Here is a 26,719-nt window from a genome sequence, read left to right on the forward strand (position 1 = left end):
GGAACGGTTCTAATTGATGTGGCTGGAATATTGGTAAACTAGCTAGTTGTTTGAAGGCTACCTCTGAGCTCAGAAAACAGCCATTAGTCTGATAAATGAAAGCCCAAGGAAGCAGAAACATTCTAGTCCACATTCAGGTCGTGCTTTCTATGTATGTGACAACCAGTGATGCCACCAACTCCAGGGCTGCATGAGGCACTTCTTTAAAGCATTTAAAAAAAAAAATCTCCACAGACAAAGGCAGATTAGACCACTATTCCATAGGTTAGTATCTGATAGGCCTGTTGGCCTATCCAAAGAGCCCTTATAGGCATGCTGCTGTTGAGACACCCCATATTTTCCAAATCTGTTTGCCATGCAGCAGCGTGAGGCAAACATAATCCGAAATCCCACTTCAGCAGGTAAGGAAGTGAAGCCGTGCAGCATCCTTTGGCAGTGAATTTTCCAGGATATCTCCCACATAACTTTTCTTTGACTTAAACCTACTGCCTATCAGTTTTATTGCAAAAGCTGTGAGAGCTTACATTTTGAGAGAGCAAAGAATAACTCCACTACCCGCTGCTTTCCAAATCAATGTGTGTGCCACCTCCTGCCCTGTAAGCTAAAACACTTTGCTTTCCATGTTCCTGATTACAGCTGTGCTTTTGTAAGCTAAATCCACTTTTTATTTTTTGATAAAGTGAAGGTTAATTAATGCATTTGTCCTTTTCTGAACTTACCATCTCTAACATTGTTTTTGAGATAAGACTATCGGAACTGCTTACAATATTTGATATATTGAAGTTTGAAGGCAGCTGTTACTGTCTCGAGTTGCAGTGGTGAGTAAGGTTGCAGTCATCCTTCCTCAACACATAGGAGACAGGAGGTGCCAAAGTACACCTCGCTTTTTCATTTATCACCATATTATCACATCTGAAAAGAGGACGTGCTAATGGTCCAGTTCTCCTTGGAACATCACACTTACAATGTGTAGCGGAAAGCAAAAGCGCTGGTGCCTGCTTACGTCTGCCATAAATCTTACCTTGTAATGTACAAAGCCACTCTAATGCTTTCTGTTCTAGCCTCTGTTCCTTTTCCAAAGGCTGCTCAAGTCATGTTTGCCCTTTCCATTCCACAGCTCAGCAAGTGGATATTTTCAGGGTACTTTGTGATCCCTTAGACAATAATAATAATAATAATAATTTTTATTTATATCCCGCCCTCCCCAGCCAAAGCCGGGCTCAGGGCGGCTAACAACAATCAAATAAACAATCAAATAATAACACATTCTAAAAATATTTCATTATAAAAATTAGTTAAAATCAAATTGATGGCAACCGATTAAACAAAATTCTGTGCAGGTTGCCAGAGGAGGGAGTCAGGCTGCGCCCTGACCAAAAGCCTGGCGGAACAACTCTGTCTTGCAGGCCCTGCGGAAAGATGTCAGGTCCCGCAGGGCCCTAGTCTCTTGTGACAGAGCATTCCACCAGTTTGGAGCCGCAGCCGAGAAGGCCCTGGCTCTAGTTGAGGCCAGCCTAACCTCTCTGAGGCCTGGGACCTTGAGGATGTTATTATTTGCAGACCGTAGGTTTCTCTGTGGGGCATACCAGGAGAGGCGGTCCCGTAGGTACGAGGGTCCTAGGCCGTATAGGGCTTTAAAGGTTAAAACCAGCACCTTAAACCTGATCCTGTACTCCACCGGGAGCCAGTGCAGCTGGTATAATACCGGATGAATGTGCTCTCGCAGCGAAGACCCCATAAGGAGTCTCGCCGCGGCATTCTGCACCCGCTGGAGTTTCCGGGTCAGTCTCAAGGGCAGCCCCACGTAGAGCGAGTTACAATAATCCAGTCTGGAGGTGACCGTCGCATGGATCACAGTGGCTAGGTCAGGGCGAGAGAGATAAGGGGCCAACTGCTTAGCTTGGCGGAGATGAAAAAATGCCGCCTTTGTTATAGCTGTAATCTGCGACTCCATAGAGAGGGAGGTATCGAAGATTACACCCAAACTCTTAACGGACGGTGCTGGCACTAATTGCACCCCCGCAAGAGATGGGAGTTGCCCCCTCGATCCCATATCGTCCCGCCCCAGCCAGAGGACCTCTGTCTTCGAAGGATTTAACTTCAACCGGCTCCCACGTAACCATCCAGCCACCGCTTCCAGACATCTGGTCAGCGTGTCTGGGGCCGAGTCAGGATGGCCATCCATCAACAGATAGAGTTGGGTGTCATCAGCATACTGATGGCAACCCAGCCCAAAACTCCGGACAAGCTGGGCGAGGGGGCGCATAAAGATGTTAAAAAGCATCGGGGAGAGAATTGCACCCTGAGGCACTCCACACACCAAGGAGTGGCGTGATGACAATTCCCCCCCAAGCGCCACCCTCTGTCCCCGACCAGAGAGAAACGAGCGCAGCCATTGAAGGACTGTGCCCTGGATCCCCACGTCGGCAAGGCGGTGGTCCAGGAGTTCGTGATCGACCATGTCAAAGGCTGCTGACAGATCTAGAAGAATCAGCAGCCCTGACCCGCCTCGATCCAGCTGCCTGCGGAGATCATCTGTTAGGGCGACCAGAGCCGTCTCGGTCCCATGACCAGCGCGGAAGCCGGACTGGAATGGGTCTAGAGCAGATGTTTCATCCAGAAACCTACCAAGCTGTTCAGCAACTGCTCTCTCAATCACCTTACCCAGGAATGGAAGATTCGAGACCGGGCGGTAATTGGATAGATCTGAGGGATCTAATGATGTTTTCTTTAAGAGCGGACGCACCACCGCCTCCTTCAGTTCCCCTGGGAATATCCCGGTGCCAAGGGACAAGTTGATGATATCCCCCAGGGGGCCCCGCACCTCGTCTGGACACGCTCTAATCAGCCATGACGGGCACGGGTCAAGAGGACAGGTGGTGGGCTTTCCAGCTTGGAGGAATCTGTCCACATCGGCTGGAGATATCCGGTCAAAGTGGTCCAATACTGGACCCGAGGACAGTCGAGGGGCCTCCAGTTCCTTTATTGTATCCAAATTGGCAGGGAGGTCATGGCGGAGCATCAGGACCTTCTCCGCAAAAAAGCTCGCAAATGCCTCACAGCTGTGTGTCAGATTGTTATTTAAATTTGGCTGTCCTTCAAGGGACGTTAAAGACCGAATTATACTAAATAATTGTGCCGGGCGAGAGCTAGCGGATGCAATGGAGGCCGAGAAGTAAGACTTCTTAGCAGCCTTCACTGCCATCTCATAGGTTTTCATAAAAACCCTATAAGATGTTCTTGAGGCTCCGTCACGGGCACCCCGCCATACTCGCTCTAGCCGTCTGAGGTCCCGCTTCATTTTCCGAAGCTCCTCGGTAAACCAGGGAGCCCGGTTTCTGCGGGGTCGCAGAGGGCGCTTAGGTGCGATCTCATCGATGGCTGCCAGGAGCTGGGTATTCCAGCCCTCAACAAGCTCAGTCAATGAGTCGCCAGGGGGAGTAAGGTCCCGCAAGGCTTGACGGAATCTATCCGGGTCCATCAGCCTCTGCGGGCGAGCCCAAATCGGCTCGCCACCTAAGCAGGGTGGGGGTGGAAAGTCAATCCTGGCTTTCAGAGCGTAGTGATCAGACCATGGCACCTTCATCGAAGGAGACATGATCACATCTATACCGGCGCCAAAGATCAAATCCAGCGTGTGGCCTGCTTGATGTGTGGGGCCCGAAACAAACTGGGAGAGCCCTAGTGTCGCCATGGAAGACACCAGGTCCAGAGCCTGTGAGGAGGGAGTGGCATCAGCGTGGAAGTTGAAGTCTCCCAATACCAATAGGTTAGGGAACTCCAAGGCCCAGCCGGCCACCGCCTCCAGCAGGCCTGACAGGGTGGCTGCTGGTGCGCTAGGTGGCCGGTACACCAGCCAGACAGCCAAGCTCTCCTCGGAGCCCCACACTAGGCCAACACATTCAATGCCGGGGATCGATGGCGATGGTAGAGCCCTGAAAGAACAATCTTCCCGGATTAATACTGCCACCCCTCCCCCCCGGCCCACAGTCCGTGACTGGTGGAGGACGGAGAAACCCGGGGGCGCCATCTCTCGTAAGGTAACAGTTACCCCTTCGCGCACCCAGGTCTCCGTCACACAAGCCAGGTCAACTCCCTGCGAGATAAAGAAATCTCGCAGGGTAGCGGTTTTGTTGCCTATAGACCTGGCATTGCACAACACCAGTGAAGGAGGTGAGTAATCCTTGCTCACCCTACCCTCGTCTCTCGGGATGGGGCGCAGATTGGAAGGGGTACGAGCATATCCATATCTCGATCCCCTTCGCCTATAACATCTGCCCCCACCGCCATACCTCCCTCGCCCCACCACGGTGGCAATCCCAAGCCTCATATTAACCTCCATTTACAAATAGAAAGCAAAACAACCAAAACAATTATGCCCAAACAAAACCAATCCCCGCCCCACTCAGTGCCCAACCCCAAAAACAAAACAAAATGGAACAAACAAAAATACATAAATAAAAACCACCATTCACAGTGGTACAACAAAATAAACAATAAAAGCACATTTAAAACACCTTAAAATATATATAAACATCTTTAACATTTGCAGCAGATAATGAAATAATATAATATTATAAAAAACAACAACCCCCATTTAAGGTGCTGCAAATTAAAAGCAATTAAAACGTTTAAAACTATTTTGTCCATTGCTGCCGGTAGCTGCTCTGTCCTCTAAACTGTGATGGTAGTGCAGGCCCCGCCCCCCTAGGCCGGATAGAGTTGGCAGGAGTGGGAGCGGTCTTCCCAGCACTCACAAAGCAGCAACAGCAGTCGTGTCCCGGAGGCCTCTCCCAGGCCTCTCATGCTGTGGCGATGAATGCAGGCCCCGCCCCCTAGGCCAGATGGAGTTGGCAGAAAGGGAGCGGTCCTCCCAACACTCACGCAAGCAGCGGCACCAGCAGTCGTGTCCCGGAGGCCTCTCTCTGGTCTCTTATGCTGTGGCGATGAGTGCAGGCCCCGCCCCCTAGGCCAGATGGAGTTGGCAGGAGAGGGAGCGGTCCTCCCAACACTCACGCGAGCAGCAGCACCAGCAGTCGTGTCCCGGAGGCCTCTCCCAAGCCTCTTATGCTGTGGCGATGAATGCAGGCCCCGCCCCCTAGGCCAGATGGAGTTGGCAGAAAGGGAGCGGTCCTCCCAACACTCACGCGAGCAGCAGCACCAGCAGTCGTGTCCCGGAGGCCTCTCCCAAGCCTCTTATGCTGTGGCGATGAATGCAGGCCCCGCCCCCTAGGCCAGATGGAGTTGGCAGAAAGGGAGCGGTCCTCCCAACACTCACGCGAGCAGCAGCACCAGCAGTCGTGTCCCGGAGGCCTCTCCCAAGCCTCTTATGCTGTGGCGATGAATGCAGGCCCCGCCCCCTAGGCCAGATGGAGTTGGCAGAAAGGGAGCGGTCCTCCCAACACTCACGCGAGCAGCAGCACCAGCAGTCGTGTCCCGGAGGCCTCTCCCAAGCCTCTTATGCTGTGGCGATGAATGCAGGCCCCGCCCCCTAGGCCAGATGGAGTTGGCAGAAAGGGAGCGGTCCTCCCAACACTCACGCGAGCAGCAGCACCAGCAGTCGTGTCCCGGAGGCCTCTCCCAAGCCTCTTATGCTGTGGCGATGAATGCAGGCCCCGCCCCCTAGGCCAGATGGAGTTGGCAGAAAGGGCCCTTTCCTGAGTTGCTATAACTCAAATCAGAACAGAATTATTCCACCTGCTTCAGGACATGAGTTACTCCTTGTTTTTGCCATGTGGTAGGAGTGATAGTGACTTGCAGCCTTCAACTTGAGGCTGGTGGATTTGATGAATTGTCAGGCACTCTTTAGCAGTGTCAGAAGTGCACCGTACTTAATGGTGGGGCTGTCACCAATCGGAAAATAAAAGCAATATATTGAATTTTATGAACACAGAAGGATCAGATCCACTTCAGGACAAATTTGCTAAATACACATCGCGCCAAGTTAATCAGGGTAGAATCAGATGACATGGTGGGGGCATCAAAACTCACCTCATGGTGCCCAAACATATCAAAAACTTTCCTCATAGGTCAGTTGCTCCACCCCCTTGATCAGTATCCCTTTTGTCATTTACTGCAGCCAGAACCAGTACCTTCCAGCTGTCTGAATATACACTTAACAGTATTTTGGAATGATGTAGCTGGAAGATTAGGAAGAAAAGGAACTTGCCATGGAGGCAACTCCTGACAGCATATTGTTGTCAGGGAAGAGATGGCCCTGCCTCTTTTCTTCATTCTTGACTTTCCTTCCAGATTTCCGGCCCGTTTGCTATGAGGAGCCACAGCACTGGTGTTCGGTAGCGTACTATGAACTCAACAACCGAGTCGGAGAGACTTTCCAGGCCTCTTCGCGAAGCATACTGATAGATGGCTTTACAGATCCGTCGAACAATAAGAACAGGTTCTGCCTTGGGCTGCTGTCTAATGTGAACAGGAATTCCACTATAGAAAACACCAGGAGGCACATAGGAAAGGGTGAGAGCAAGCCCCTTATTGCAGTGGTAGCAAATAATGTTTAGGACCGCAGGCAGCTCCCCATTTACGCTGGGGTTGCGTTCCAAGGCACCCAAAGGTTGGGTTGTGCACTTGGATACGGGTTCTACACAAGGAGGTATGACGAGCAGGCCACTCAGGAGCACTTTCTTTGCTTTCCAAAGAGTGAGAAGTGTGAGAAGCCTGCAGCAAGTAGGCTCCTTCAAAACTTAGGTGAGGAATGTCTGCCAAACTCCTTCTCCAAGCACAGATTTTTAGAGTGGTCTATATTTTAAGACTATAATGTCTCTCTCTCAAAGAAAAGTGTCTTTTTTGTACTGTATATCACATAATGCACTGTTAAGCAAATAGTATACAGTAGTACCTCGGGTTAAGTACTTAATTTGTTCCGGAGGTCCGTTCTTAACCTACAACTGTTCTTAACCTGAAGCACCACTTTAGCTAATGGGGCCTCCCGCTGCTTCCGTGCCACCGGAGCACGATTTCTGTTCTCATCCTGAAGCAAAGTTCTTAACCTGAAGCACTATTTCTGGGTTAGCAGAGTCTGTAACCTGAAGCGTATGTAACCTGAGGTACCACTGTACTATTATGAACTGGTAAATTTAATTGATGAAGGGATCTGCTGCAGGCAGACTATGCCCCCCCACTCCCAATTTTACATGTACCCAGTCAGATGGGTGGGGGATACGAAAATAATAATAATAGTAATATTGTCCATCTTTTGTCTCAGTACTTACAAAATTGTAAACTGCCTTAGGTGCCTTGGCAGAAAGGCGGTACATAAATGGCAGTGAATTAATAAATAAATTTGCTTTTATCTATGTTGAAACCTTTCTGTTTTCTCCTCTCTCCCCCACCCCCCTTTTCAGGTGTCCACCTGTATTACGTGGGGGGAGAAGTGTACGCAGAGTGCGTGAGTGACAGCAGCATCTTTGTACAGAGCCGCAACTGCAACTACCAGCACGGCTTCCACCCTGCCACCGTTTGCAAGATCCCCAGCGGCTGCAGCCTGAAGATTTTCAACAACCAGCTCTTTGCCCAGTTGCTGGCCCAGTCCGTGAACCACGGCTTCGAGGTGGTGTATGAGCTGACCAAGATGTGCACCATCCGAATGAGCTTCGTCAAAGTAAGGACTCCTTCCTGTCTTCTCTACCCCCAACCTTACGGGTGTGAGCTGCCAATGTGGCACGATTAATTGTCAGCGGAGCTTTTCCCGAACAGCAGCCAGCAAAGCAAGTTCTGCAATTCACAGACACGGGGGAGCAGGTATTGCTTGCGTGAGGCGCTGCGTGTAAGTTCATTTCTACCCAACCGTCACGTAGGATTCAAGTCAGAGCGACTGGGGAAATTGCCACATGCCTCTGTAATTTGTCAAGGTGGCCCCTCCTATTCCTGGCCATAGTTATTGGAAGGCAGGCAAGGAAACATGGGCGGCTGTGGTTCACCCACGTAATAGCCACATCTGCACAGGTGCACACTCTTCTGTTGCAATCCTCTGGTCTAATTATACACAAGGACATCTAGTTATTCAATCTGCTTATTTGGGTGAACAGCCGGCACTAATCGGATACTCCTGATATTTACCTAGAATCCTTTGAAAGGCTTCTAGTATCTTAATCATATAAGCTGGTGGCACACCAGGTTTGTATATAAAGGGTATCCCATGGGGCCCAGTGAAGCAAAACCAGTGCGTTTTGTGACTTGGACATTGTTGTTGTTGTTGTTGTTTAGTCGTTTAGTCGTGTCCGACTCTTCGTGACCCCATGGACCAGAACACGCCAGGCACTCCTATCTTCCGCTGCCTCCCGCAGCTTGGTCAAACTCATGTTCGTAGCTTCAAGAACACTGTCCAACCATCTCGTCCTCTGTCGTCCCCTTCTCCTTGTGCCCTCCATCTTTCCCAACATCAGGGTCTTTCCCAGGGAGTCTTCTCTTCTCGTGAGGTGGCCAAAGTATTGGAGCCTCAGCTTCAGATCTGTCCTTCTAGTGAGCACTCAGGGCTGATTTCCTTCAGAATGGATAGGTTTGATCTTCTTGCAGTTCATGGGACTCTCAAGAGTCTCCTCCAGCACCATAATTCAAAAGCATCAATTCTTCGGCAGTCAGCCTTCTTTATGGCCCAGCTCTCACTTTCATACATCACTACTGGGAAAACCATAGGTTTAACAATACAGACCTTTGTCGGCAAGGTGATGTCTCTGCTTTTTAAGATGCTGTCTAGGTTTGTCATTGCTTTTCTCCTAAAAAGCAGGCGTCTTTTAATTTCATGACTGCTGTCACCATCTGAAGTGATCATGGAACGCAAGAAAGTAAAATCTCTTACTGCCTCCATTTCTTCTCCTTCTATTTGCCAGGAAGTGATGGGACCAGTGGCCATGATCTTAGTTTTTTTTTATGTTTGAGCTTAGTAACCTTTAATATACTTGTCAGTGTTTTTAAACTACCAGCAGAGGGTGTTAAAGAACCACTTAATGAACCAAGAATCTGATAGGCGCCATGCTGTGTCAGACATCGTTTCATTCATATAAAGTCAGACGTGAGCATTATGCAGCATAACAGATGGCCTCTCTCTCTCTCTCTCTCTCTCTCTCTCTGTGCAAAGTCTGATTTCTTCCTTCTGCCACCTCTGTATCCTATTACGGCTTGTGATTGACATGTTGCAACTTAGTAACAAATAGAAGAGCCTTAAAACAATGATTTTGGGTGATTTACATAGGAGTGATTACCTGGCATTAATGTACACATTTAAAACTATAAATATGTTTAAGGTTTGCGCCTTACACCAAAACGAGGTAAGAGAAAATATTCACTTTGGTTTTTTGTAGTGTGGTGTTCAATTTGTTGGAAAACTAATAAATATTATTATAAAAAAGAGAAAATATTCACTTAAGTGGGTCACAAATCTTATCTCTTTTCCCATGATAATATATGCCTTATGAAAGAAAATTTCTGCTTTTGTGATGGGTGATGATTTGTCACTGAGTGATGGTTTGTCTGTGTGAAACAGCAACTCAGAATCTTACTGTCTCCAAGCACAGTGCTGCTCAGTGAATGCATTTCATATGTTCATTTGTGAGTCATTCAAGCGTGAATTGGGCCTCTGTATGTTCAGAAACCATCCTCAAAGCAAGTGCATTTGAGCTACAGACCTTTAGCATCCTAGATAATGACCTAAGAGAGTATAAAATCTGTTCAAATTTGAGACAATGCAATGGAGCTTTTTGCTTTACTGCAGATTTGTCTGTGATCAGTTTCCTTGAATGAACAGATTTATCTTGCCGCAATTAATTTTATACTTTATTGTTCAGCCATTGGCCATCACAACCTTCTATCGCTACAATTTGATCTGCCTTAATGGAAAGAAGAATAAGATGGCAAATACCATGAGAGTGTTTGGTGTGTTTTTTAAAAATCCTTTGGCATTTGTTCCTGTTTTGTAGGGCTGGGGAGCGGAGTATCATCGGCAGGATGTCACGAGTACTCCGTGCTGGATCGAGATCCACCTGCATGGACCATTGCAATGGCTAGATAAGGTGCTGACGCAAATGGGTTCTCCTCATAACCCAATCTCCTCCGTTTCTTAAGAATCCTCTACCAGCCACCTATGGGATGCAGAACTTTCTCACCTTGCAGCCAACCTAAAGTTCTGTATGTAGCTGTAAATATATGAAGGTTTATGTATATAGTATATTGTTGGTGGATTTTTGTCATGCTATGTTCAGTGTTTTTCAGTTCATAAGATGGCTGTATGATCCGTTGTGTTGCTGCCTGCTGACAAAGGTATTGATGTTTGGGTTTAGCAGGCCAGTTTGTGGTTAATGGAATAAGACCAGTGTTATTTGTATTCTTAATAAATAAATAAATAATTTAATAAAATTATGCACTAAGCAAAGTTAAATTCTACAGGCCCATATGCATTTTGCAAATCAAGCAAAGTTGGCTTGTAAAAACCTTGCTAGAATAGATGAAGCTCCATCTTGTCGACTTTCTGCAATAGCCTCTGGAAGCTCAGCAGTGGACAGCTTTGAATACCCTCTGTTTTGCCCCTGGCAGGCAGTACTCAACACGAAATCTGATCGCAGAGGTTCCATTTATTTATAACAAATAAATACCATTTGCAGGCCTGCCCTCCATTAAATGGCCTATTTGTCATTATTTGGGGTAATTTATTGCACCTTTGTCAGTCATGGGAAGGGAGCAAAACTATGCTTGGCAAGGAAACCCCACCCGCAGATCTCATAGAAGTTGTGCCGATTCTTCACACAAACCCGAGTTTTCAACCATGCTGTGCCCACGTCATTTCAAGCCTCAAGTTTTAAAATGTGCTTTTCAAAAGGAGGATGGCCATTGCTAGAACTATGTGTTATACTAAGCAGATGGCTGGTGCTCACACATTTAATTCTCACCTCCCACGCCGGGGTTTGTTTGTTTGTTTGTTTCTTTTTTCATGTGATGTATTATGTCTATTTAGTTAAGAAGACAGTAGTGTGACCAGTAATGTCCCTAGAACAATTGTCCTAATACGCTCGGCCCAGGGCATTTTCCCATGCTGCCCCACATTATCCAAGACACATGCAGCCGCTGCTGAATACAGCCAGTGTTTTTAGTTCTTCCCCCTGCAGTGTTGTCTAGGACAAAGTTCCTGTGTTGTGGCATCAAGAAATTGTGCAACTCCTCCTCCACACCCTCTTTGTTTATGTGTGTGGTGGGGGACGTGCACCATCTTGATACCAGGACAGGGTGTTAATGGGTTTATGCATTTTCTTTAATGCCCTAAATCAGTGGTTCTCAACCTGTGGGTCCCCAGATGTTGCTGGACTACAACTCCCATCATCCCTGAGCTCTGGCCTTGCTAGCTAGGGGTGATGGGAGTTGTAGTTCAACAACATCTGGGGACCCACAGGTTGAGAAAGGCTGCCCTAAATGTTTCTGGCAACTGCTCCTTGCTTACTGTAATATGTAGCTCCTTCCTTGAATTCTCTAGTTAACTTTTTTCACGTAAAATGTCCTATTCTGCATTTTTTGTGTATGTGAAAGGGAGAATTAACATAATAGTGAAATGCAGAAGAACAGATTTAAAAGGCTGTAATTAAGGGGTGGGCAGAAAGTAGATTAGGATCTGCTAATAGATCTTGGGGCAATAGGCAGTAGATCAACAAGGGACATGGAGAAAGCTAACAAGGAGTAGACTTTTATGGGAAAGGACAGCGAGTTCAGTTCATTTCTAGTACCTAAAACAAATTCCTGGGCTCAAAATGTGTTCAGACAGGAACTCTTGTGTTTTTTGCACCTGACTCTGACTAGTAGATCATGGGGTTTTAGAAAAAAAGTAGCCCTGGCAACCCTGAAGTGTGGTTATCCCCTACACTATATTCAGTTGTCAGTCTTTTTTTTTTTTTTTTTTTTTTGCATTTCATTGCCAGTTAGCTCCATCTTTCTGAATTGGACAGATTATTGCTCTTGCTACAAATATGCATCTCTGCTGCTTATTGGGATTTTGAGTGAATAGGAGAAACGAAACAGGACATCAAAATGTACACGAGTAGAGAAATAGATATGGACAACATTTAATGGTGTCATATGAGTGCACCTCATTGACGTAGCATCTTCAGACAGGATTAGTTATACCTAGGATTGCTAGTCTCTACCTCAAAAAAAGTGTGCCTATATAAAGATGTTTCAAAAATAGCAGGATTCATATTGCTTTAAAAGATAGAAACTTCATAGTTTCCTGTGTTTGATGCGAACATGGAAGATTCTTTCTCTCACCAAACAGTATCTAGGTTACTTGCTTCACAGTCTAATTAGTGCAGTTTTGTTTTTGTTTTTTTGGTATCTTCTTACACTTGCTGCGCTAAGAATCAAATGAGTGTTCTTTTTGCACCTTCCAGAAGCTGTGTAGCACATGACAGCAGTGGTAATTAGGAGCACAGACTCTGAAATATCACTGAACTGCCAGCATCCTTAATTTCCAATGTTTCTAATAATGGACAGTTAATGACTATTAAATCATCCTTAGCTTCTAAGTTAGAGGCTCTGTTCAGCCACAAAGAGCAGAAGTAACTGAACCCAGCACATAGAAATAAACTAATTACTGCCACAAAGGGGACGGGGACCAGACCATTTCCTTCAATATTCTGTTCCGGCTCTTCATATAGAAATGGCCCCTTTAAATAGTACTTTTTGTACCAAGTTATCAACCAGTATAAAATTTATAGCCTTTCAATGTTCTCATAAATGTGCCATCTGTTGAGATGTGCTGCCTGAAATATTTAAAAGCCGTTTACTAGAAAAGCTATTTATCGATGGCCAGTTTAAGGAAAAGACATGTTTTGAGGCAGTTATGTGTGTCAGCAATTCCAAGCACATTGAAGCCTCTTGTGGAAAATCTTTTATCATTGTGGAGCTATGAGCGTTCTGTCATTATTATTTTTTAATGCATCCTAATGTTCAGGCCTGCCGTTTTCCTATTAAAAAATTACCTGCAAAATAATTCTCACAGGAAGGTAGTGGATGAGATGCTGCTAGTATTTTACTGGTGTTCATTGAATATTCCTAGTGAATATAAGGCGGCCTAATAGGCCTTTTATTCTCAGGTTTTGTTTTAAGTTGCCTGCATGGCTCAGTGAACTAGCTTTTCTGGAGTAAAAAATTAAACTTGTCATGCATAAATGATGCAGGTAAAATGTTAATGATATCACAGGATAATGTTGGCTGGATCATGTGGTGGTGAAGCATAAACATTGTTTTATGAGTAATAAAGCAGAGGGTTTTTTCTTTTCTTTTATGCATTTGAAAAGTGCTTACCTGCAGCCACCAGTAACCACAGCTAGCCACACACAGCTGGGATTCACAGCGAGAGGATCATTGGGTCAGAATATGTGCCCTTCATCCAGGTTTGAAACCTGGCACTGTGCATTGTAGAAGTGAAGTGCTGAGCCACAGCCCTTGGGGAACATTCCCACATAATGAACTGCTGTGATCAGACGCATCTCATCCCACTGCCTACAATGAAGGATTCCTAGACAGAGATTACCAGACCATAGTTTTTAACCAAGAGGTAATTGTATCTGAAACGTTGTATGGAACAATGAACATATGTTAGTTTTCATGGGCAGACCTTTAATGTACCATGAGTAAAGACAGGTTCTTCAACTAACTGCAAGGAGTTCCGTTGCATCGAGCCAAAAGTCTTGTTTCCAACCATGATCCGGCAGATATTTCCAGGATGTCCTCAAAGGACATGAAGGCAGTCTTCCTCTGTCGTTTGTTGGTGTTCCGAGACATACTGCCTTTAACCATACTGCTTCCATTCAACAGTACAGTTGGCAGTTTGGGACTCTGGGGAATGGTCTCCTTGAGTGGGCTTTAAAAAAAAAAAAAAAAAAAAAAAGCTAGCAATGCATGTTACTTAAAGTGGTCTTACCAGAGGGTCTCTTCAAAATGTGGTCAACTAGCCTTGTGTTGCACTTTCTGCTAATTTTGATGAGTGGAGCTCTGGCCTTTTGGCTCAGAGTCCTATGCTGAGTGCCCCGTGGCTTATAGTTGTTGATCACCCTATCCAAAGCATTTTAAAAAGCCATTTCTACAGCCCATCCCCTCGTGGTGTGGCAGCAAATGCTGTAAGTTAACTATCTGTGGAAACAGTACTTCATTTTGCCTAAGCCAGTCGTCCAAGTCAATTGTGGGAACAAGCTCATGGTGAAAACCTTAAGAGATGCTTCTTAAGTCTTCCTCCCAAAGTCACAAATGTAGACATTAAAAGATGCACATTGGACTGCAATCATCACACTATATAGATTATTTCCTCTGGTTTATGTGAATTTTACAGTCGGATCCCATATTTGAATACTCCGAACTAAATCCCACTAAATTCAGTGGTGCTTACTCAGATATATACAAATAAAACTGCAGTCTTAAGCATGGAACTTACTAAGCATAGTAAGCTCAGTCTAATAAAGCTTCCTGACTTAGTCAAGGTTGTAATTAATATCAGAAAAGCTTATTAAGGCTGCAGTTTTATACACAGCTGGAAGGCAATCCCAATTAACTACATGACCCTTCCAAGTGGACATGTAGAAAATGTTACTACATAAATGTTCCTAACTTACCGAATAGAGGTTTTATTTTTTTCTTGTGCAACACTAATTTTCAAGAATATGTAATTTTATGCAATTTGACAGTTTTCATCGACTTCATTTGAAACATTGTGAAATATGCATAACAGTAGTGTTTGGGTAGATGGGCATTAAAATCCTATATTGAATTATTCAGTACTAAACCCATACATCTAACATCGCAAGCAAAATTGCTTTGAGAATGTAGGAAATTGAGAAACGTTGCTCATAATGTGTATTTGTATAATTGTTTTGTAATTTATTAAATGCTGTGTGTGCCTGACTTTTCTGGGAGATTCCTTAGGCTGGCTGAGTGTGTAAACAGCCATGCATCTAAATAGAGAAAGCATCCCTCCAGCTGCTGGGTGACCTTGGGCTAGTCACACGTCTCTGAAGTCTCTCAGCCCCACTCACCTCACAGAGAGTTTGTTGTGGGGGAGGAAGGGAAAGGAGAACGTTAGCCGCCTTAGGACTCCTTTGGGTAGTGATAAGGCGGGATATCAAATCCAAACTCTTCTTCTTCTTCAAAAAAGGAAGCATCCCTCTAAGTAATCAATACTTTCACCATGGGTAGGCAAACTAAGGCCCGGGGGCTGGATCCAGCCCAATCGCCCTCTAAATCCGGCCCGCGGACGGTCCAGGAATCAATGTGTTTTTACATGAATAGAATGTGTCCTTTTATTTAAAATGCATCTCAGGGTTATGCAGATCACATTTTCCATATGCTATACATTTGGGTGAGGAGCCAGAAAAGGCTGGTGCCTCCAGTAGGTGACCCAGAATACTGGATGCACTAAATTGTTGGTCAATTCAGTCCCCTGAAGAGGTAGTGTACAAACACAAGCCAAAGAACAAATATCCCTCTCATCCTGGAAGACTTTGACTTAAGTTGTCCAAAATACTAAGGGGGGGAAATAACTTTGCTAAGCATGGTATCAGGCCTACAATAAAACAGACACTTCTGTAGCTTATGCCCATAGGGAAAAGGACATTCTCTTTTGGAAAGGACGTCACTCTTTTGGAAATAGGTACTAGGTGAGCTTCCGCCCAGTCAGGCATTCTCTGCCTATTAGTGACCCTAAAATATAGCAAGTGCATAGGGTGAGAGCACTAACAACAGCAGCCAGTGTTTAATGGGCCCAATGACAACCATACGTCAGGAGTGCTCTGATGGTGTTTCCTGCTTGGCAGGGGGTTGGACTCGATGGCCCTTGTGGTCTCTTCCAACTCTATGATTCTATTCTATGAGGTACAGCTGCAGCTGTGGTTTGTAATGTTAATAGCTACCCAAATATAAAGAGACCATTATTTCTCCTTCAGACATTACCCTGTGGAGTATTGGTTTAAAAACAAAAGGCTGGATATTAATCTGTCTTGTGGATTTGGTGGTGCTTCCCTTACTATAACTTGAATCTAGACTGTTATTTGTGAATATTTTTAATGTGCAGAACATTTCATTGTTTCCCCGATTTTGTCTCTCGACTGAGAGTAAAACAATCACAAATAAGGTGTAAATAAATTAATCAGTTACATATGACAGCTATCTGTAACAAATCCATCTTCCTTGTAGCAGAATTTCATTCCTGCCGCAGTATCCTTTGATTAGTAAACAAATATATACTGATAGATAATTGCCAAAGAGCTTATCTTCATTCAGGATATGACCTATGCATTTGTAACTATTTCGGAAGGTTTAAGTAGATGTACTCAAGTATACATGATAATTATGAGTCCGAGTACATACTACTACGTCTGATATTTAATCTAGAGAAGCAGGAAGAAACCACAATTCACATTTTGGGTAAATTAAAGCATACTAACACCCCAGACATAAACTCACCTACCTATGCATGTGGCTTTGCAAAGGTTTCATTTTTGATACCCAATAGTCATAGCCAAGTTGAATGTGAAATAGCAGCTGGAAAACAATGCAATATAAATTGTTCTCTCTGATTGGTTTCTTTCTGCAGCGTCCTCCATCGCTATAACAGCCAGATCAAAAGCTGCTACAAGAAATGTTCTAGTTCTTGCAGACAGGTTGCAGCAAACAGCTCTACAATGTTGACTATAGTGCTCCTAGTAACTTTGCCTCAGGAGTTTTAAGGGAGTAATCCCAACCTCTGAAAGCTGGCTTAGGGGCCTTGGGAAGCAGAGAAAGTGCTGCTCCACCAGCAGGAACAGAGATACCTCTGCAAAATGAAATGCAGGAAGAAGTCCCCTAATATACCAATGCAAAGTTCCACCAACACAAAACATTCCGCCAATAGAGTAGGGGGAAACAGGTTATGTTAGGGGCAGCCATAAAGATGTGCCCAAAGCTCCTTTGTTTCCCTCCCAAACAAACGGAGGGACACTACACCCTCACTTTGACTAAAATGGAAAGGAGGAAGAAAAAATGCCTTACCCACAGAAGAATGGCAGGGAAACTGATATGGCAGCTGCTATGCCCAGACACAGTCCTTTACACTTACCTAGAGATAAGCCCTATGGAATTCAGTAGGGCTTACTGTTGAGTGTTACACAATTGCAGTCAAAATAAAAAATTCCTTCCAGTAGCACCTTAAAGACCAACTAAGTTAGTTCTTGGTATGAGCTTTCGTGTGCATGCACACTTCTTCAGATACACTGAAATAGAAGTTGCCAGATCCTTCTATATAGTGAGGAGGTGGGGAGGGGTGTTACTCAGAAGGATGGTGGGAATGGGAGATAGGCAGATAGTTGTAATTCAGCAGCTTCTCTTTCCAGTCTCTTTTCAGAAGCTGCTGAATTACAACTCATTACCAAACTTAAAACCATGAAAAGACCTGGGCTTAACAAAGACATTGGATTCTTATCTCACTATACATAACTAAACCATTTCTCACCTTCCCACCCCTTGCCTTTTCCTGTAAGACCTATTACAGTCGTTAAGAGTCGTCAACAGGCTCTCCCAGCTATCTGCCTATCTCCCATTCCCACCATCCTTCTGAGTAACACCCCTCCCCACCTCCTCACTATATAGAAGGATCTGGCAACTTCTATTTCAGTGTATCTGAAGAAGTGTGCATGCACACGAAAGCTCATACCAAGAACTAACTTAGTTGGTCTTTAAGGTGCTACTGGAAGGAATTTTTTATTTTGACTATGGCAGACCAACACGGCTACCTATCTACAATTGCAGTGTTAGTCAAACATTGTTTAACCCCAGAATTCAAAGCCACTCTCAAATCTGTAAACAGGCACTGAAAAGCTCTACTGTCACTGTGGGCAGTTAGACTAGTTGAGTAAAAAAGCAGATGTTTGTTTCCTATAGCTTCTTGTTTAAAGGCTGGCCAGTGAATAAATTTGACATGCTGTCATGAACAACTTAATTTTGTTGGCTAGAATTGCCCTGCTGTACCAGTGATAAAATTTTGTCTTTACTGTTAATAAAGTTACTCTATAAATAAATGCAGCAGCTTTATTTTCATGTCTAGAGTTGACAAATTTTTAGACAGAAGTTTATTCCGTTTGAAAAGCAGTAACATACCAATAAATGGGTCAACAGCAGAATTAGAGTAGGAGCAACTCAGAACAACAAAAATAAAATGTACCTACAGAAGCAGAAGGGTGCCATTAAAGAGAAAATACAAAGAACTATAATGACAATTTGCTTATACCTTATCACTGTTGTTCAGAGGGTTGCTAAGGCCAAACTGGCCTCTCCATCTTTCAGAGCTGACACACTAACACCACCATCCGCAAATTTGCTTAATCCGCACGTAAAGTAATTTTGCTCTAGGACAGTATAGAACACAATTTATGACATTCATGTAGGCAAAGTAACAGGTAACTTCTTCCTTATACCAAACACAAAGTACACTTTTCCACTCAAAGACCCTAGTGAAAGATCGGTTTAATCCTTATCTTGTTTGTAGTGCTATAAAATTTCATTCATGAAATTTGTGCATGAAGTCCTTATAATGACATTACTATATCTGTGCTTCAAGAGCCTCATCAAAGCTTGTATACAAATTCAAACTCTTAATTTTCAAATTTACATGACAAGAGTAATTAGGTTTCTTGATAGTTCAAACGATCTGTTTAAATTCTGATAAACAGCTGCTCCAAGTGAAGTGGCAATAAGGTGGCACTCAACAACAAACATAAAAAGCAGCCCAATTCTGGTGTGCCCAGCATAAATGAACAAAATAGCTTTAGAATTCATAATTCACTTTCATACCTACTAATCATTTTACAAGCTTGAATGTGATGTGCTCTTTTATTTCCCATTAACATTACTACATACAAACCAAAAATATGCACCTGTCACTTACGGGTGGATATGTCAAAAAGAAAATACAACACATGAAGCTGGAACAACTCAGACTTCTCAAAAGAATTAATATAACAAAAGCTACTTGAACTGCATTATGGCTGAAATTTGAATGAAAAATAGCTGCACATGGCACCAATTCAGGAAAAAAACCAACCTGTCCAGTTTGCTCTCCATACTACCAAAATGATGGTTGGCAGTAGTCATATTATTGGAAACAAATCCGTACAAACCTAATTTGTAGTGAGATTTAAATTGCTTCTATATCCATATAGATTAGCTACATTGACAGCCATTGCCTCTTCCAGCATTTTTAGCACTGGTTATTCCCCCCCCCCCCAAATTTAAACACCATTTGTAAGAAACCTCAAAGCAGCTTACAAAAAAAGACAAGAAAATCAAGAAAAAATACAATCCTACAAATCATACAAAAGTTAACACACAAAAACACAATCACCTCAACTGTCTAAGCATCTGGGTGGGCTTGTCTAAACAAGAATGTTTTTAGCAGGCACTGAATGTATCCATAGCTTCCATGCACACAAGGGTTTGCCCATCAATTTCTTATGTATAGGACATTTGCTTCCATCTTTGCAGTTAACAGAGGTGTGTCTGTACAAATGAACTATTGCATGTTTGGAGTGCATATACTTCTCTAGGGCAGGGCACATCACTGTACACTATAGGTAAGAAGTATTCAATTGTATGTTCAAAAGAAAGGTTTATTTTAATCTTGTCAACTCGGTATACCTAGCACCACTTCAAATATGGTAATTGCATAATGATCCTCTCACATCTGTATTACAATTTTCAACTGAACTCTGAGGTATATATTTCCATCTATTTGACTGCTTCCAGACCAAGGACCCTTTTTACATGCACATCTGATCTAAGATATTCTCCTAATAAATGTTGTCTTTCCTAAAGCTTCTTTGCTTTGTTAGCTCCAAAGTAGCTTCTGTTACGACACCTTGCACTAACTGTAGGAGATTGCATGGGGCATGTTGACAGAAATCCTCACTCAGTACAATGGGTTATATCAGGCATAGGCAAGCTCGGCCCTCCAGGTGTTTTGGGACTACAATTCCCATCATCCCTGACCACTGGTCCTGTTAGCTAGGGATGATGGGAGTTGTAGTTGTCCCAAAACATCTGTACGATACAACTGCAAGGTAGATAATGCCACTTTTGATGAGCTAAGATTAGCACTCTTAGCAAAATGTTGGAATATTTCATTCCTATTTTACTGCACTAGACTCAATTATGTGCCCCATGATATAATAAATCTGACAAGTAAGGTTACTGTAAACAACAGTTAATTTCCTTCATGCAGAATTGAAAACTGCAAGTCAAGGTGAAAACATTTAATTTGCAAATGAAAGAACAGACAAGCGACATATATTTTAAATCACTCAACACAGCTTAGAGTTCTTTCTCTAAAAATAGTAGCCTAGAAAACATACACATTTACTTCAGCTTATCAATAACTAGTCAGGAAATTGCTATGAAAGAACAGGACACCAATTATATACAATATGTACAGTTTTTAAATGCTTTAAAAATCTGATGTACAAAAGTTAACTTAAAGGACATTTTTCAAAAAGTTTCAAAAAATCCTTGAACACGTTCAAAAATAGCCTGAAAATTACAAAGATACAAAACTGATACCTTAATGTATCCTTGTATGAACAATTTGTGTTCTTTAGTAAACAAGTCATTAAAAATATAAAATTAATATAAATAAGCTCAAATGGATGCCTCTTTATGAATCATGTCAGTAATATACTGCAATACTCACACTAATACTTAAATCATGTTTACAAAAATGCTCATGAAATTAATACCAACCGAGTATACATTATTTTATAATGCAATATAGAAACTGATCGACTAGATTGGCCAGTGTCAAATGTCACACCAGTGTTAGAATGGTGGGCCAAATCTTGCTGAACTTCCCTCACAAAGCTGTAAGCCCAGCATTCCCCTCTCCTACATCCCTGAGCAACAGAGGCTACTAGATTGGCTCAAAGTTTACAATTTAAAACTTCCATAGAAAGTAAGTATTGCTTTTTCAATGACTGTCATCGAAGAATAACTTTATGCAAGATATAAAAAATTTTCACATAGTAAAACATTAAAATAATTAAATTGGTTTTTATTTGATCTATTAATTTCTCTCTCCCAGAACACTAAAACTTGGCTTCCAAAATATTAACAGAAAGCTTCAGTGGACGGAGAGAAGATGTATCAAAGCTAACAAAAACAATTACAAATAAATAAATTCTGGGGGGGAAACCAAATAGGTTTTCTTACTTGTCCAATAGAAAATAAAACCACAGCATAAAACAGCTAGAGCAGCTTGTAGGCCTCTGTTAGTCAACTTCTTTCCTTCATCCACCATTCCAACATGAAACTGAGCTGAGGGTATTTGAATTACATTCCTATCCTCACACTGGTGCTCCTGGAAACTGTTGCTGCCTTTGCTCCAATGCTTGTTGACTTAGTAGCTGCTGTCGTTTCTGGAGAAAATGTACAACTTCTGGACTTCTCAGAAGTGACTAAAAAGAGACAAAAGACACCAAATTAGACAATGTCTGCAATCTTCCCCTTCCACACAGAGAGTACAAGGTATGCAAGGATTTCTTAGCGCCAAAATACACCTCCCACCTCCCAGCATAATAGAGGTGGTGAGCATGCAACACACCTAACCAGGCACCAAAAGATAAGGCCCTCTGCTCTTCATTTGATGCATTCAGCATTCTCATGAGCTGGATTTAAGTTCTGCATGTAGGGCCTAAAAAAGTGGTACAGAGGATGTGCCAAGAGAAAACATGATCACTTATGTTCAACATATGAACTGACTTTTTAAATATCATCATCATGATACAGGAATCCTCTGGACACTTTCTATTTCAAAGGCCAGAAGCACTTACCAGTCTTTTGTGGTTCAACACTTGTTCCAAAAGTGTAGGTTTTGCTGGCCGATCACCAATGTTTCCTGTTCTTTGCTTTGACATGGAAACTGAACTTTCAGTGCAATCCTGCCCACACAAAAAACAGAAGGGGGAAATGTACTTATTCTCACTAGAAAGCACTAATGGGAAGTTTCAATACAAGACTTCTCAATGACTTTTCCTGAAAAATTATGAACACAGTGCAATTTAGTGCTGACTACTGGGGACGTGGGAATAGCTAAAAATTGCTTCCCTCCCTATCCTATTGATGGAAACAACTGAGTGGCAATTGGATACAACTCTCAGCTATTATTATGACACTGACACACAATTATCGTAAAGCAGATGATTAATAATGTTTCTTGGCAAGAGTAACTAAAGACAGATTTACATTATACCAGGAGTTGGCAAACTACAGTCCGGGGGCTGGATGCGACCCCTAGGCTCGTAAATCCAGCCTGTGGACCCTGCTGCCTGCTCAGTCAGTCCCCATGCGCTGTGGACACCTCGCCGCACGGGGACTGACTTCTGTGATGCTGGCATGGCTTCTGGGTGGGCGGTGACGCTGGCGCAGCTTCAGATGGCTGCAAAGCTCCTGCAGCCAATCCAAAGCTGCAGACGCCTCTGGGCAGGCGGCAGTGCTGGCGTGGCTTTGGATTGGCTGCAGGAAGTTCCTGTAGCCAATCCGAAGCCTCGCTGCCCATGTGCTGAGGTAAACCCAGAGAGGCTGGCGGGCGGCCAGTGGGTCTGGGCCACGCCATAGGCATCGTGACGGGCACATCGCAGGGCTTCAGCCAGAGCTTGGTGCGCCTGCTTGCCCCGTGCCTGGCACTGCTGCTGGTGGCGCACTTGGTGGCTGCGCTGGAGCAGCTGGATGGTGAGCTGTGTGCTGCCTGCTTGGTGCTCTGCGTGCATGGCCTTGGATGATGGGCCACAGCCCGTGGTGCACGCTACCTGGGAGCTCCACGGGGATGGGCTGATGGAGTGGCTGCTGGTCAACAACGCCGGTGAGTGGGCGGAACCAAGACGCGCTCCTGAGCACGTGCAGAGTGTGCACCTCCTCCAGGTCCAGAGGCAGCTGTGCGACCAGCTTGTCAGGGTATTTTTATTTTTCAAAATATAGTCCAGGCCTCCACAAGGTCTAAGGGACTGTGGACCGGCCAGCTGATGAAAAAGTTTGCTGACCCATGCATTATACATTTAAATCAGCTAAAATTTGTTTTTAATCAAGATGGCTGCCAAATAATGAATTCTGTGACAAAGGTAAAGAGCTCTAACAGAGATCTGTGACAAAAATGTCATAGCAGCCTTTAAAAATTCCCCACTTTGTTTCATGGAAGGCATGACAGATTGGTTTCACACCAGTTCCAAGCTGGCTGTAATCTGTAGGTTGGACTCCGAAAAACTAAAAAATCAGGACACTTGTCAATGAGGAGTCATGTTTTCAGTGTAATAATAGGCCCAAAACGATGGAACTCATTCCCATTAGAAATCAGGCAGGCACTGCCCCTGCTAAATTTCAGGGTCCAAGTTAGCAACCATTTTATTTCAGGGGGACTTTGCACCATTAATAATGTTGTTGTTGTTAATTAAACTTCTATACTGCCCTACACCCAAAGATCACAGGGCAGTTTGTAGTATAAAAACACAAAATATATAATGACAACAATAACAATACCACCCCCTGAGTGATGTACTCTGATGTTTTAATTTATGTTTTAAATATGTAGTATGGTTTTTTTAAGCTACTCTGATACATGGTATTAAGTGACACATAAATGTTTAAACAAATAAACAAACAAAACTATCTGCAAGCTAACCTGTGGGCATTGCACCAGTGAAGCAATGTTGTCACAGAGATGGTACACACACACACACACACACACACACACACATATATAAAATGCAACCACAAAAACAGCATTCTGAAGTTATTTCAGCACCTCAAAATATACCTAGTCTTAGAACAGGGATGAGGAACCTGTGGTCCCCCAGGAGCTCATGGCCTTTCCCTGCCATCACAGGCAGCCAGCCAGCCAGCCAGGGTCAGGAATGATCATTCTAGCCACGGTCCTGCCACATCTAGAAGGCCACAGGTTCCCATCTCTGAGATGGTTGCCCATGTTCAAGGGCCAGTGATGGTACTACAGCTACACTGCTGTGCAAAAAGGGAAAGAACTCATTTTCCTGCTTTACACACCTCAGGACAGAAAACAGCCTGCCTGTACGTGCGACGAGGAAGATGGAACAAGCTTGTTTTGTCCTTGCTCTGGAGCACTCAAACCAATGGCTTCAAGTTACAGGAAAGGAGATTCTGCCTAACCATCAGGAGAAACTTTCTGACAGTGAAGGGTTGTTGGAGAGCGGAACAGTCTCCCTCGGAACAGTCTCTCGTTCCATGGAGGCTTTTAAGAGGGGGTAGGATGGATACTTGGAGTCCTGCCTTGAAGGGGGTTGGACTAGAGGACCTTTGGGGGTGCCGTCCTACTCTGCGATTCTCTGGTTCCCAGCATCCCAACTCCAGAAATAAGCTCTTTTCAGCGGTTTCCCCGTGCCCCTCTCCTCACCTCAATTCTCGCGCTGCCTCCGGGAGAGATCCCAGCTCCAGCCTGAGAGGCGGCGGCGGCGGCGGCTGTGGCGGAGCAAGGGGCGCCTCCTCCAGCTCCGCCACTTCCAGCGCCCCCCAAGGCCTGGTCGCTCTTCTTGCGCTTGTACTTGTCCTTGTACATCTTGTTGCGGTGCCTCTTGCACATCCAGGGCTTGCGCTGCTTGGCCACTTGCGTGGTGGTCTCGCTGCAGCCTTTGTAGGTGCAGCTCTTGCAGCCGCCGCCTCCTCCTCCCGACTGGGCGCCGCCCTCCTCGTCGTCGTCCAGATCCTCCAGGCCTCCGCCGGGGCTGCCGGCGCTGTCGCCTCCGCCCCCCTCGCCGTCGGCGTCGCCCCCCGCCGCTGGGCCCAGCTCGTAGAAGACCATGAGGCCCGAGGGCGCCTCCGAGGCCCCCCGCGACGGCGGCTGCGGCTGCCGCACCACCTGGGGCTGCAGCAAGGCGCCCACCGCCTCCCCGTCCCCGCCGCAGGGCTGCATCACCAGCAGCGTGAGCGGCTGCGGCGGGGAGGGGGAAGGCGACGACGAGGAGAAAGCGGCCGAGCTGCCGCTCGTGTTCCCGGAAGGCTCCGTCCCTCCGGCAGGCCTCGCAGCCAGGGCCTCCCGCAGGGCCCCTCGGCTGCCACAGCAACGGCAAACGGGCGCCACGGGCCGGGCGCTGACAGGTTGCCGGCTACTACGCACGCGCGGCGAAGGCGGCGCGCACGCGACCTCACCGCCTCCTTTTCCCCGGAAGCTCACTTAAGCGCGCAAGCGCAGAGGCGGCGGCGGGGCTTTCCCCTCCATCCTTCGCTGCTTGCGCGTGCGCGTTGCAAGCCCGACGTCGCGCATGTTCAAAAAAGGCCGCTAGGGTAAGCGATCTCCTTTATGATAGTGGAGTAGCGGGAGGATTCGTCGCGCGCATGCGCCGTCGTGTTGGCAGCCTGTTCGATGGGCGAGTGGGAGGGACTGGGCAGATTCTAATAGCGGGTCGGGGAAAATCGCTTACTCGGAAGTAAGTTCCACCAACTTTAGTGTGTTTTACTTCCCGGTTACAATGTAACAGTTCTAATCAATCAATCATTTTATTTGTATACCGTCTTTCCATAGTTCAAGCCGTTCTCAAGGCGGCTTACAACATTAAAAAATGACATAACTGCAAATATAACAAAAGAAGTCATAAACAAAACATGAAAGTACATGGCCAAATTGAACAATTTCCACATAAATGGTAAAATCCAGAATAAAGATACTAAACATTAATTGCAACAACAGCAAGAGCTGCACAAAAAGCAACAACCAAAAGAAAACACAACCCAAACAACGCCCCAGCCCAAGAGCCTGTTCAGAAGCTTTAGCTTTTGTAGCTGGAGTCAGTCAGGGACTTGCCCTCCCAAGCCTGGTGGGAAAAGGCCTGCAAGGCAGGGAGCAGTCTTCCAGTACTCTCAGAACATACGGTTTCTTAAACAGATGCAAAGTTTACCCATCATGAGAAGAAAAAGTGAAAATGGGACTAGAGGGGTCTGTCCAAGTTGACTGCAGTGGAGAATGCACAAAACGTCTGAAAAAAGTATAAGGTTCTGAAACCTCCTGAAATCTTGACGCAGATTGAGACACAGCAGAGATTGGGGTGGCATCCAGCCTTTGTAAAGGGTAGAGGACCCCTGGATGGTTTAGTTCAGTCAAAGGCAACTATGATGTGCAGCGCTCATCTTTGTAACAATATAGAGCAGCAGGTTGGTGTCATAATGTTTCCTAAACTGTGGGTTCATTCCTGGGCAGAATATGTATCTTGTTGCATCATACCACAGAAGAGAATAGGCATGCTATATGTGTGTGAGTGTATAGAGATATAGTTGCATAATTCTATTCTATAACAGCTTTATCAAACAATGAATATAAAATTGAGTGGATCACACCTCAGTCAGTACACAACTTGGAAACGATCACGTGTCATCTTGTCTAACAGCAAACACTAGATGCATTATTTTATTTAGAGAGCTCATAATTTGCTTTACGGCTTATGCAACTTAAAGTGGGCGAGAGGTTCTCCACCCTAGTTTTAAGGGTCAAAACCAGTTGGGCCTAGAAAGGCACTGGTAAGTAGTGCAGCTGATATAGAAATCCAACAGGATTTATATTGTGAACCGTATTGTGAACCAGCTAACCTTTCTATATCTTCTTTCAAGGCAACCCCAAAGAGACTGTGTTGCAGTGGTGTAGTCTGCACACAATGAGAGCATCGGCCACTGTGGCAAGGTCAGCCCTCTCCAGATAGGG

At 44.9% G+C, this 26,719-nt stretch overlaps 2 protein-coding genes across 5 annotated transcripts in view; one reads left to right on the forward strand and one right to left on the reverse strand.

The window, feature by feature from the left end:
- The window catches only part of SMAD9 (SMAD family member 9), a 38,225-nt gene extending 23,322 nt beyond the window's left edge, over positions 1 to 14,903 (forward strand). For all 4 annotated transcript variants that reach the window (XM_083498940.1, XM_083498938.1, XM_083498939.1 and 1 more), the window contains exons 5-7: positions 6,253 to 6,474; positions 7,362 to 7,618; positions 9,933 to 14,903. In XM_083498940.1, coding sequence (XP_083355066.1) covers positions 6,253 to 6,474; positions 7,362 to 7,618; positions 9,933 to 10,076 — 623 coding nt within the window. In that variant the 3' untranslated portion in view covers positions 10,077 to 14,903. The remainder of the gene's footprint in view (positions 1 to 6,252; positions 6,475 to 7,361; positions 7,619 to 9,932) is intronic.
- Positions 14,904 to 18,034: 3,131 nt separating this feature from the next.
- On the reverse strand, positions 18,035 to 25,166 carry RFXAP (regulatory factor X associated protein). Its single transcript, XM_083499017.1, has 3 exons — positions 24,425 to 25,166; positions 21,837 to 21,944; positions 18,035 to 21,461 (listed from the first exon to the last, which is right to left on the reverse strand). The coding sequence occupies exons 1-3, from the start codon at positions 24,938 to 24,940 to the stop codon at positions 21,351 to 21,353; spliced, it is 735 nt and encodes a 244-aa protein (XP_083355143.1). The 5' UTR covers positions 24,941 to 25,166; the 3' UTR covers positions 18,035 to 21,350.
- Positions 25,167 to 26,719: the final 1,553 nt, after the last annotated feature.

The sequence above is a fragment of the Podarcis liolepis genome (genome assembly GCF_965112155.1).
Source record: "Podarcis liolepis genome assembly, chromosome: 4".
NCBI classification, from domain to species: Eukaryota; Metazoa; Chordata; class Lepidosauria; order Squamata; family Lacertidae; genus Podarcis; species Podarcis liolepis.

What these genes read in the sequence shown, in the direction of transcription:
- RFXAP (XM_083499017.1), bottom strand. Translation starts at nt 24,940, where the DNA reads ATGCAGCCCTGCGGCGGGGACGGGGAGGCGGTGGGCGCCTTGCTGCAG. An exon ending in GAGGCAGCGCGAGAATTGAG is followed by an intron (nt 21,945 to 24,424) that starts GTGAGGAGAGGG and finishes TTGTGTGGGCAG; the next exon opens with GATTGCACTGAAAGTTCAGT. An exon ending in TGTTGAACCACAAAAGACTG is followed by an intron (nt 21,462 to 21,836) that starts GTAAGTGCTTCT and finishes GTCTCTTTTTAG; the next exon opens with TCACTTCTGAGAAGTCCAGA.